The 11411-nt window shown below is 38.7% G+C and overlaps 1 protein-coding gene across 5 annotated transcripts in view; it reads right to left on the reverse strand.

Moving 5' to 3' along the window:
- Alg14 (ALG14, UDP-N-acetylglucosaminyltransferase subunit) overlaps nt 1–11411 on the reverse strand; it is a 111355-nt gene that overhangs the window by 24974 nt on the left and 74970 nt on the right. The window contains exon 5 of one of the 5 annotated variants that reach the window (XM_013516481.1): nt 7245–7758. The exons of the other annotated variants lie outside the window; for them this stretch is intronic. Coding sequence (XP_013371935.1) covers nt 7657–7758 — 102 coding nt within the window. The 3' untranslated portion in view covers nt 7245–7656. Of the gene's footprint in view, nt 1–7244; nt 7759–11411 lie in introns of those variants that run through there. 5 annotated transcript variants of the gene reach the window in all.

Below are 11411 nucleotides of genomic sequence, written 5' to 3' on the forward strand. Positions count from 1 at the left end.
TTCTAATCAGTGGTTCTTCTTTGTATGCCAAGACTGAGATTGCCTAAGGGTCATAAATAATATGATAGGCCAGTGCTGAAGAAGCAGGGGCTAGCCCATATAGGCAGCAATTTCTCATCCCCAATAAATTGAAGAGGCAGGATTTTGAAATAGACTCAAACCCCTAAAACCAGGTAAACCTGGAAGACATGTATGAGAAGTAGTCATTTCCTAAGGGTTTTTGATACTGGCAATTAAGATACATACCGTAAACAATTTATGAGTATCAAAACAGGAATTAAACTAAAAACAAATATAAAATGAGAAGACACTGAAGCAAGATGCAACCACAGACTTCCAGCTTGCCAAAGGCAAATCCAGGGAACAATGAGGTAGAACAATTCAAAAGCTACCTACCTAGACTCTCTGAAGTAGTAACAATGTGACAAAGTAAATGAATGAGGCTTTGGAAAGAATCAAATCAAAAAGAATTTCTCAGATAACTTCAGAGATGATGACCATAATGAAGGGCATGTTCAGTGAATCTAGAGAAGATACAGGGAAAAAAATAGAGGGGCTTAGGACAATGATGAAAAACATGATTGCACAACACAGGAAAGGAATGGAATCCACGAAACAAATTCAATCAGATATCCAGGAGATTAAAAACTCTACTGAAAGTACCACAGCAAAAAGAACCAATGTGAGGACAGAATATCAGATCTAGAAGATAGGATAATGGTTAGTGATAATGAAAAGATTTCTTAAAAATAGCAAGGGACCATGAAAAAATCAATCCATCAGCTGCTAGATGATGCAAAAAAAGAAAAAAGATTGATCAGAGTCAATGAAAAGGCAGGAGATAGTGAAAGAACATAAAAAAAAACCCTATTCACAGAACGGCAGAAAACTTCCCAAGCATGGAAAAAGAATTTGACGTACACATAAGTGAGGCATATAGAACTCCAATAAACCATAATACAAAAAAACTACGCCAGGGTATATAATAGTCAGAATTCCAGAAATTCAACACAAAAACAGAATATTAAAAGTTGTTACAGAAAAGAGACAAACCACTTATAAAGGAAAATCCATCAAAATCACAGCAGACTTCTCAACACAAACCCTCAAGTCAAGGAGAGCTTGAAGTATTTTAAGCATGAAAAACAAACAAACAAACTTCCAAGCCAGGTTGATGTATCTGCAAAAGTATTTTTCAAAATCAATGGGGAAATAAGATACTTCCACTAAAAAGCACACCTGAAGAAATTTGTAACCACCAAACCAGCATTCTAAAGTGTTCTGAAGGACATTTTAAAAAGAGATAATGAAGACTACAACTCCATGAGCCCCAACAGAATGAAAGTACTGGGCAAAACAAGTAATTAAGCAGAGGAGTTAGGAAAATAACAAGACAAGGATAAGTCAATACATATCAGTTATAACCATCAATGTAAATGGTCTCAATTTACCAATCAAAAGAAACAGACTAGGCCAGGCATTGTAGCACATGCCTATAATCCCAGTACTCTGGAGGATGAGGCAGGAGGATCACTGCAAGTTCAAGACCAGCCTGGGCTACAAAGTGAGCTCAAGACCAGCCTGAACTGCATTGTGAGACCCTGTCTCAAAAAGAAAAAAAAAAAAAAAGAAACAGACTGGCAGAATGGATCAAGAGACAAGACCCAACAATATTCTGCCCACAAAAACACATTTAACTTAAAAAGAAATTCACAGACTCAAAGTAAAAGGATGGAAAACAATATTCTATGTGACAGGAACCCAGAAAAAAGCAGGGATAGCTATCCAATTTGCAAAGTGAATTTCAAGCCAAGATTGATTAAGAGAGACAAAGAAGGGCATTACATCCTTGTAAAGGGAACAATCCAAGAGGAAGCAATAACAACAATAAATATATATGGACCAAATACAGTGGCACCGACCTGTATAAAACAAATTTTTTTTTTTTTTTTTGCTTTTCTCCGGTACCAGGAACCAAACTCACGACCTTGCGCTTGACAGGCAGGTGCTTTGCCGCTGAGCTAAATCCCCAGCCCCCAAAACAAATATTAATGGGACATGAAAAATCAAATAAGCACTAACTCAGTTGTAACGAGAGACCTCAATACCCCACTGTCACAAATAGACAGATCAACTAGACCAAAAAGTCAACAAACAATATCAGAAATGAACCAAATTTTTGAACTAATGGACTTAGTAGATGTCTATGGAGTGTTCTACCCTACAACATCAAAATAAACCTTCTTCTCAGCTGTACACAGGATGATCTCCAACACAGATCACATACTAGCTCATAGAACATGCTTAAGTAAATGCAAAGGAAATGAAATTATCCCATGCATATTATCAGATCATAGTGCAATGAAACTGGAAGTCATTCACAAAAGAAACCACAAAAACCTCAAAAACACATAGAAATTATTAACACCCTCATAAACAACCAATGAATCCTGGATAAAATTGAAGAAAAATTTCTACAGTTTATACAATTAAACAGTAATGCCAATACAACATACTAGAACTTATAGGATGTCATGAGAGCAGCCCTATAAGGGAAATTTATAGTGGTAAATTACCACATCAGAAAAATATAATGAGCTCAAATAAATAACCTAATGTTGAACCTTAGGCTTCTACAGAAAGAGGAGCAAGTCAAGCCCAAAGCTAGTAGGAAGGAGGAAATTAAAAAGATTACAGCATAAATTAATGCAATTGAGACTAACAAAACAATACAAAGAATCAATGATTTGAAGAGTTGATGTTTTGAAGAATTAAATAAAACTGACAAACTCCTCACCAACCTTATCAAAAAAAGGAAGGAAAAGACCCAAATTTATACCATTAGGAAAGAAAAGGGTGAGATCAAATGGATCCTGCAGAAATTCAGATGATTATCAATACCTACTTCAAAACCTGTATGCTAATAAGATGGAAAATACAGAAGAAATGGACAGATTCCTAGATACATATGAATTACCAAAGATGAATCAAGAAGATATAAAGATTCTAAATAATTCAATATCAGTGTTGTAGTTTGGGGTTTTGCAAGGGGAACAATATAATACAGGACACATATTTTATAAGATTATTTTATAATACTCACCCAAAGAATCATATACAAGAAAGTGCAGGAAATCTGTCCACACACTATAGACCAAAGAATCCAGCCAAAGGCCTGGATCCCACAATAATGTCCTGCATGAGTCTAGCTGAAGACCTAGAGCTCATAACAGTGCCTCCCATGAGTCCAGCTGTAGGCCTATAGCCCATGACAATGTCTCATACAGGGCTGTTTCAAGGATCTGTACTGGGGAGGCCCAAAGGTCAGTGGTGGAAGCTAGAAGGTCTGTGCCAGTGAGATGAAGGATCTGTGCTAGCAAGTTGAAGGATCTGTACTAGAGCCAGGAAGTGACGCTCAAAGTAAGAACCAGAGCTCTCCTGAAAAGTATCACAGCCATCCTCGGCAACAGTGAGGTCCTGAGCTCCTCCTCTCACTGGAATGAGAATAGCTGAGTTCATCAGGAAAGTCAGCACAACATACTCCTCCAAAAAAACCCAACAGTATCCTACAGCTTCTCAACAGCTTCCAACAGGCTCCCAATAGCTTCTACCATCTCCCACCAGCCTCTCTTCTTCTCTGGTTCTGCCTCTTACCCTGCTGCCAACAATCCTCAGGTGGGCCTCCCATACCCAGCACCACACTGGTTCAATTCAGCTATGTGTTACAAGTTGACCACTTGTCAATCCACCACAATCAGACAATGAAATTGAACATGTAATTAAAAATCTACCAACAAAGAAAAGCGCAGGTCCCTGACGGATTCACTGCTGAATTCTACAAGAAATTTAGAGAAGATCTAATGCCACTACTCCTCAAACTCTTCAGAGAAATTGAAAGAATAGTAATATTCCTAAACTCATTCCAGCAAGTACTACCCTGATACTAAACCCAGAGAAGGCCTCACCCAAAAAAGAGAATTACAATCCATCTCTCTGATAAACACAGATGCAAAAATCCTCAATAAGATACTGGCAAAGAAAATGAAGCAAATCATAAAGAAGATTATATACCATGCTTAGGTTTCACCCTAAGCATGCATGGATGGTTCAACATACATAAGTCAATAAATATACTGTATTAACACAGCCAAGGATAAAAACACAGGATCATCTCAATAGATGTGGAAAAGCATTTGACAAAGTCTAACATCCATTCATGATTTAAAAAAACCTACAGAAAACTGGAATGGATGGTCTTTATCTCAATCTGGTAAAAGCCGGTTATGAGGCCAGGTATCATGGCATGTGCCTGTAATCACAGCATTGGGGAGGATGAGGCAGGAGGAGTTGTGAGTTCGAGGCTAGCCTGGGCTACACAGTGAGCTCAAGACCAGCCTGAACTGCAGAGCAAGACTCTATCTCAAAAAGACAAAAAAAAAAAAAAAAAAAAAAAAAAAAAAGCCAGTTATGACAAACCAATAGCCAACATTATACAACTAGTTAAAATATTGCAAGTTTTCACTCTAAAATCAGGAAGAAGACAAGAATGTCCACTATCACCACACTCAATTCAAAATAGTTCTTGAAACATCAGCCAGAGCAATTAGACAAGAGAAAGAAATAAATAAAGACAGGAAAGAAAGAAGTTAAATTATTATTATTTGAGGATGACATGATACTCTACATAGAAGACCCCCCCACAAAAAAAAAAAACCACAAAAGACTTCTAGATTTAATAACCAAACTCAGTAGCACAGCTGGAAACAAAATCACCCACCGAAAATCAACAGTATTCTTGTACACAAATAACAAACTCACTAGGACAGAAATTAGGGAAACCACATCTTTTACAATAGCATCCAAAAAAGGAAATACTTAGGAATCAATCTAATGAAGGAAGTAAAAGACCTCTACATTGAAAACTATAGTACTCTAAAAAAAGGAGATTGAAGAGGATATCAGAAAATGGAAAGACATCCCTTGTTTTGGGGTAGGAAGAATCTATGTAGTGAAAATGGTCATACTCCCCAAATTATTACACAGATTTAATGGAATCCTGATCAAAATACCAATAGGATACCTCACAGAATTAGAGAAAACAATCCTAAAATTCATTTGGAACCAAAAGAGACCTAGAATAGCAAAGGCAATTCTAGGAAACAAAGGCAAGGCACAGGGCATCACAACCCCTGACTTGAAATTATAACACAAAGCTACAGTGATAAAAACAGCATGGTACAGGCAAAGAAACAGACCTGAGGATCAATGGAACAGACTAGAAAATGGAGAAACAACTCCAAACACACTCATCCACCTTATCTTTGACAAAAGGACCAAACACCTTCACTGGAAGAAAGATCACCTCTTTAATAAATGGTGCTGGAAAAAGTGGCTTTCTACATGCCAAAGACTAAAATTAGACCCATATCTCCCAACATGTACTATACTTTTTTGGGGGTCTTTTTGAGACAGGGTCTCGCTATGCAGTTCAGGCTGGTCTCAAACCCACAATAATCCTCTTGCCTCAGCCTCCCAAATGCTGGGATTACAGGCGTGCACCACCACGCCTGGCCATGCACTAAACTAAAATGGAAACAGATCAAAGATCTAAATATTTAAACAGAAACACTAAATCTGCTGGGGGAGAGAATAAGTAAAACTCTTAAAGACATAGGTGTAGGCAAAGACTTTATGAATAAAACCCCAACTGCACAAGAACTGTCACAAAGAATCAACAACTGGGATCTCACCTTACCAAGAATCTTTTGCACAGCAAGAGAAACCACTCATAGAGTGAAGAGACAACCTACAGAGTGGGGAAATAAATTGCCTGCTCTTCCTCAAAACTAATATCTTACATATATAAAGAACTAAAAAAAAATCAGACCCCCGTCCAGATTTAAAGCTCCAATCCAAAACTGGGCATCTGAAATGAATAGACACTTCTCAGATGAAAAAGTAAAAATGGCCATTAAACAGATGAAAGAATGTTCAACATCACTGGTCATTTGAGAGATGCAAATAAAACAACACTGAGATTCTACCTCACTCCAGAAAGAATGACTACTATCAAGAAATCAACCAATAACAAAGCTTGGGGGAGGGCGCTCTGGGGAGAAAGGAACCAAAGGAACCAAAGGACCCCTTCTCCACTGTTGGTGGGAATACAGACTGGTGCAACCACTGTGGAAATCAGTGTGGGGATTCCTCAAAAGTGAAAACTGGAGGTTCCATTGGACCCGTTATTCCCCTTCTTGGGGAAAGAATTCAAAGCCTCATACCACAGTGATCCACGCACACCCGTGTTTATAACAGCAGTTTGTAATAGCTAAATCTTGGAGACAGCCCAAGGGCCCATCAACCATGGAATGGATAAAGAAGATGTGGTTCAAAAGAAGTGCTAAGGAAATTAAAAGAGGAACAAAATTGGGTTCCACCTCCCCGGAAATCAGGTACTAATAGTCTGTCTCTCAGTGGGAACAATATGTAAGGAGTTACAGGAGCATTCCTGACTGCTACTGTGACTGAGGGATGCTACTCACACTTAGCAGATGCTGGCAAGGTCACGGACATTCTGCAAACTTGGGACTGGGCAATATAACAAAGCACTGTCTTGCTGCCGTCCTCAATTTCAAATGTCCCCATGAACACTCATTTGGGTGATAATCCACTTACAACTGTCTCAGCCTACAACCTAGTTCTATTTGACACACAGTTACAAGAATATCTCAGCGTAGTTTTCATATATACTGAATTGTCCCAAATAAAGCCTCCATGGAAACTGACTTATGACTATATTTTGTTTAGTTTGGAATTTTACCAAGATCTGTTCACTATTTAGGCCACTACTTCATGCACATAAGCAGCAAAATTGCTTATAGTGTTTGAGGTATCTGTACAATGTGTATGAATCCGCCTATCTCTTTGTGAGGTCATGCCTGGTTGTCTGCATTTTACAAAACGTGTATTTGATTGCAAATTGCTTTTCTTTTACTTCTTCTCTTTATTACAATTATAGTATTCTTTATTACAATTATACTTTTCTTTCTTCTCCTTATTACAATTATAGTATACATTTTTGGAACTATGTGCAAAAGCAGGTTACATTAACTATGAATTTCACTTTAGGATAGGAAAGGATGTGATATAAAAAGGATACATTAGGTTTGAAAGGTTTGAGAAGGTAGTGAGAGACAGACATGAACACAACGGAACCCAGTGAAAGTACTCCACAGGTAAAAAGCTCAAGGGCAGGTTATTCAACTTTACAAGGTTACCAAGGAAGAAAGATACTGACCATGGGAGATCTGGAAAGGTGCACACAGAAGTATGATATGAGCAAGTGTTATGACACCTTCTGTTGGTAACTCCAGGAATATATGGCTTACTCAGTGCCTGCAGTGACGACCATCCTTTTGGCCTGGCTTTGATCTGTGTCATGCTCTTTGAGGTGCCACCTCTCTCCCACAGAGGCCCTCGTTCTGAGAGGCTCCAAAAGGCAGAGTATAATGAAACTGAATTCTGTGATGTCTTCTGCAATCTGAAAGCTGCAGCTCTGTAGTACTTTCTCATTAAAGTTCTCTTCTTGGGCTACATCTCCTGCTTCCTGCAACCGTTTCTCATGTAAGATGGTTTCCTATTCCCTCACCACCTGGGTCATTTTCCTCGGAACATGCTCCAGTTTGTCAATGGCCCTTCGAAAGTGTGGTTCCCACAGCCAGAGGCGGTGTCCACAGCAGCGATGTATAACTGTGTTTCCTAAAGCCCCAAAGAGCAAAATGTTATTCCTCCACACAGAGAGGTCAGGATAGGGAGAGTGAGGTGAGGGTCTCACTTGATTATCATTGTATCTCCCACAAGTATTGAAAAACTTCCTTATTTAAGTTCTATTTTGATTTTTAATACTCACAAGCAGATATCTGATCTTAAAGAGTTTTTTCTCCATTTTTGTTTTGAGTAAATGAAAAAATGTGGGTCTAACAATTATTTTTATTTGCTGATAGCATCTGTCTTCCAGCATCCTATAGTCATTTCCTGTTTGAAGACATTTTTTTCTTAAAAAACTCCGCCCTGCCCCCATCCCGTCAGTTTAGTTAAGAATGACAGAAACACATGGAGTAAGAGGTACCAGTCTTTTTTAGGGGCTTGGTCTATACAAAAAATTACTATTTTTGCTCTAGGCCTGAATCTGGCATGTAAATGGAAAGCTCCTGCGTTCCTGTATGTCTAGTAACCCTCAGTTTTGGCCCATCGAAATTCCCAATTTTTACACTCACTTTGGTACATTTCAACCTCACTGGATTGAGAAATGCCTAGCAGGTTAGTAAAACACCACCCTGGATGTGTCTGGCTCACAGACACATGACCTTGGGTGTTCTATACAGTCTTGCTGATTCCTCTCTTGTGCGATTCCTCTGCTCTGCTGAACTATGGTTATAAAGAATTTTAACATTAGTGGAAACTAGATGAAATTTATACAAGAATTTTCTACTACTTTTCACAATGTTTGTGAACATTTAAAATGATTTCAGAATAAGAAACTAAAATCATTTACTAGTCCCTAGACTTTAATGGGCCTCTGAAATTATTAACTCAAATAATTAGAAATAGCAATGATAAATTCAAAGCTATAAGTCTAATCCTTGAATGACCCTCCAACATTTACAGGTTAAAAAATACAAGACTTTGATATTAGTGCCTCTAATTGCCAGTGCTATCCTGTATTACCACTGTCACACTGGCCATGTATAGACTGTGTAACAAGGCTGTATAAAAAGGCTCTTCTCAACATTTAGATTTTCTCAAATAATTATCCTCTTCAATTGTTGCCAAGTCACTGTTTACCATTCAGGTTGCTCTCTGACTTCTAAGAGGATATCCAGTGGCCTACTGTATATCTCTACTTCCAAAAGCGGCTTTAGTCTGACTTTCGCCCAAGTAAGAAACATAAGACTCAGCTTAGACGTGTCCTCAACTTTTCCACTCTCTAGTCTCAAACAGTACCCTGATTTGTACTGTAGTATAAAATCCAATGTATCCACTAACTAAAGTTGAAATCTAATCATCTTCATTATTAACAGACTACTAATAGAGATGATTAATAATAAAGATAAAGCTCATTTTTGCATAAAATGCTAAAAGAGGGTGTAAAAACTGGTTGTATGTGAATTCAGGATAATTTTGATGTTGAAAATGCTCTTTTTATTTGACCTAAAAAAGAACCTATCTTGACATTCCTATTACCTATCTGATTACTCATTTGAATATTATGAATTTAGAAAATACCACAAAAGCCGGACCTGGTGGTGCACGCCTATAATCCCAGCACTTGGGAGGCTGAGGCAGGAGGAACACTGTGAGTTCGAGACCAGCCTGGGCTACAAAGTGAGCTCAAGGCCAATCTGAATTGCATAACAAGACGGTCTCAAAATGACAAAAAAAAAAAAAAAGAAAAAAAAGAAAAAAGAAAAAAAAAAGAAAATACCACAAAGATGAGTTAGTTCTTTTTGTTATTCCTAAATTCTATAAAGAAAGGAGAGTTCTTAACTGATAGGGAAGAAAATCAGAGTATCATCCCATAATTAATATAAAGTTTTACAAGTTTAAAAGATAAAATTCCATTTAAAAAAAATATTCATTTCCAGCAGGGCTAGCAGGAATGAAAACAAGCAAAGTTCTTCCTTAGATACACAAGATACTGAATAAAGTCATGAGGAATTGTTCAGACCATATATTTAGAACACTATGTTCTCATAACTCACATTATAATCAAAAGTCCACTCTGAAAAAAAAAACAACAACAAGATTTTAGTTGGTTTTTTCTATGGACTGAATATTCCACTCCCCTCTTATGTCCCCATTCATCTGTTGAAATCCTAGCCTCCAAGTTAGGGGACTTTAGGAGATGATTAGGTTATCAGGGTAGAACCCTCAGGAATGAGAAGTAATCCACTTATAAAAGACAACCCAGAAAGAGGGATACCTCAGTTCACAAACACTTTTATTTGTGCACAATTTGCCTCACAAACATAATCATTTGGTAAAATTTGTTTTTTTTTTTTTTTTCCTCCGGTACTGGGAACCGAACTCGCGACCTTGCGCTTGCCAGGCAGGCGCTTTTGCCGCTGAGCTAAATCCCCAGCCCCTCATTTGGTAAAATTTTGTTTTGTTTGTGAGCTCTACACTGGGGGAGGAGTATGACCATGGCCATCTTTCCTGCACGAACACAAACATGGCTTTTCTAGACTGGTAGGACGAATTAAGTAGGTGAACCACAGTACTACAGTACTTTGATTCTTTTACCATATGAGGTGACAGTGAGCTGTCAATGAACCAGGAAGTAGACCCTCACCAGACACCAAAATTGGTCAGTGCTTTGATCTGGGCGTCTAGGCTCCATAACTGTGCTGGTATTTTGTTATAATAGCTTGAATGGAAACTTCCATACAAAGCATGATTAAGATTCTTCCTTATTTTTTATTAATGAAATCAAGAAGCTAAATTTGATTGATAAGTGATTTAACTACTTACCAGTCCAATTATTTATATACAGGATGACCAAAAATTGCATTTTTAATTAGCTTTTATAAGATAATGTAACAGGAAATAAAAGATGACAATTTAATCAAATTAATTGAATACAAGAATCACCTAGTTGAAATGACAGCTGTCTGAGCCGTGCTTGGGATAGTTAGTATGTAAACAAATGTGCTGCCCAAGTGACGCTTGGGGTAAACTGTTAAGTGGTTAATCTTCATTTTTTAGTGACTAAAAGTGATAAAAGATAAAAATTAAAAGTTAACCAAATATAATTTAATTATTGTATCATATAAAATTCCATGTAAATACGATTTGTATTTTTGATGAATGCCACAGTAACTTGAAATCTGTAGTTCAGGGAAATAAACTCATCCAACTCAGAAGTGGAGCTGGGATTACAGACGGAGTCCCGGCCTCCCTGCTCCAGCAGCAGAGAGGCGGTTTTCACTCTGAAGCCGCAGGAACTTCTCTGGCGGTGGGCGGGGTGAACAGACTCAGTCCCGCAGACCTGCGCCGAGAGAGACAGTGTTCCAGGAGCGGCTGGACTCCTGGGCTCCAGTCTGTGCTCGCCCACACCGGCACGTTCCCAGCTGAAACGCGCCTAGAGAGCCAGGTATTTCCCAGCCACTCCCTGAGAGCAGAGAGCGCGCACCAGGACCCCGCCACCATTGCAGACAGAGTCCTGGCCTCCCTGCTCCTGCGGCAGAGAGGCGGTTTTCACTTGGAAGCCCCAGGGTGTTCCCTGGCTGCGGGCGGGGCGAACAGACTCAACCCTGCACGCCCTGCGCCGAGTGAGGGAGTGCTCCAAAAGGAGCTGACCCGCGGTTCAAGTCTGAGCTTTGCCTTTGCCCAGACCCCCTAGCCAGTCGAAG

The sequence above is a fragment of the Chinchilla lanigera genome, unplaced genomic scaffold (genome assembly GCF_000276665.1).
Source record: "Chinchilla lanigera isolate Chin_1 unplaced genomic scaffold, ChiLan1.0 scaffold00034, whole genome shotgun sequence".
Taxonomy (NCBI): domain Eukaryota; kingdom Metazoa; phylum Chordata; class Mammalia; order Rodentia; family Chinchillidae; genus Chinchilla; species Chinchilla lanigera.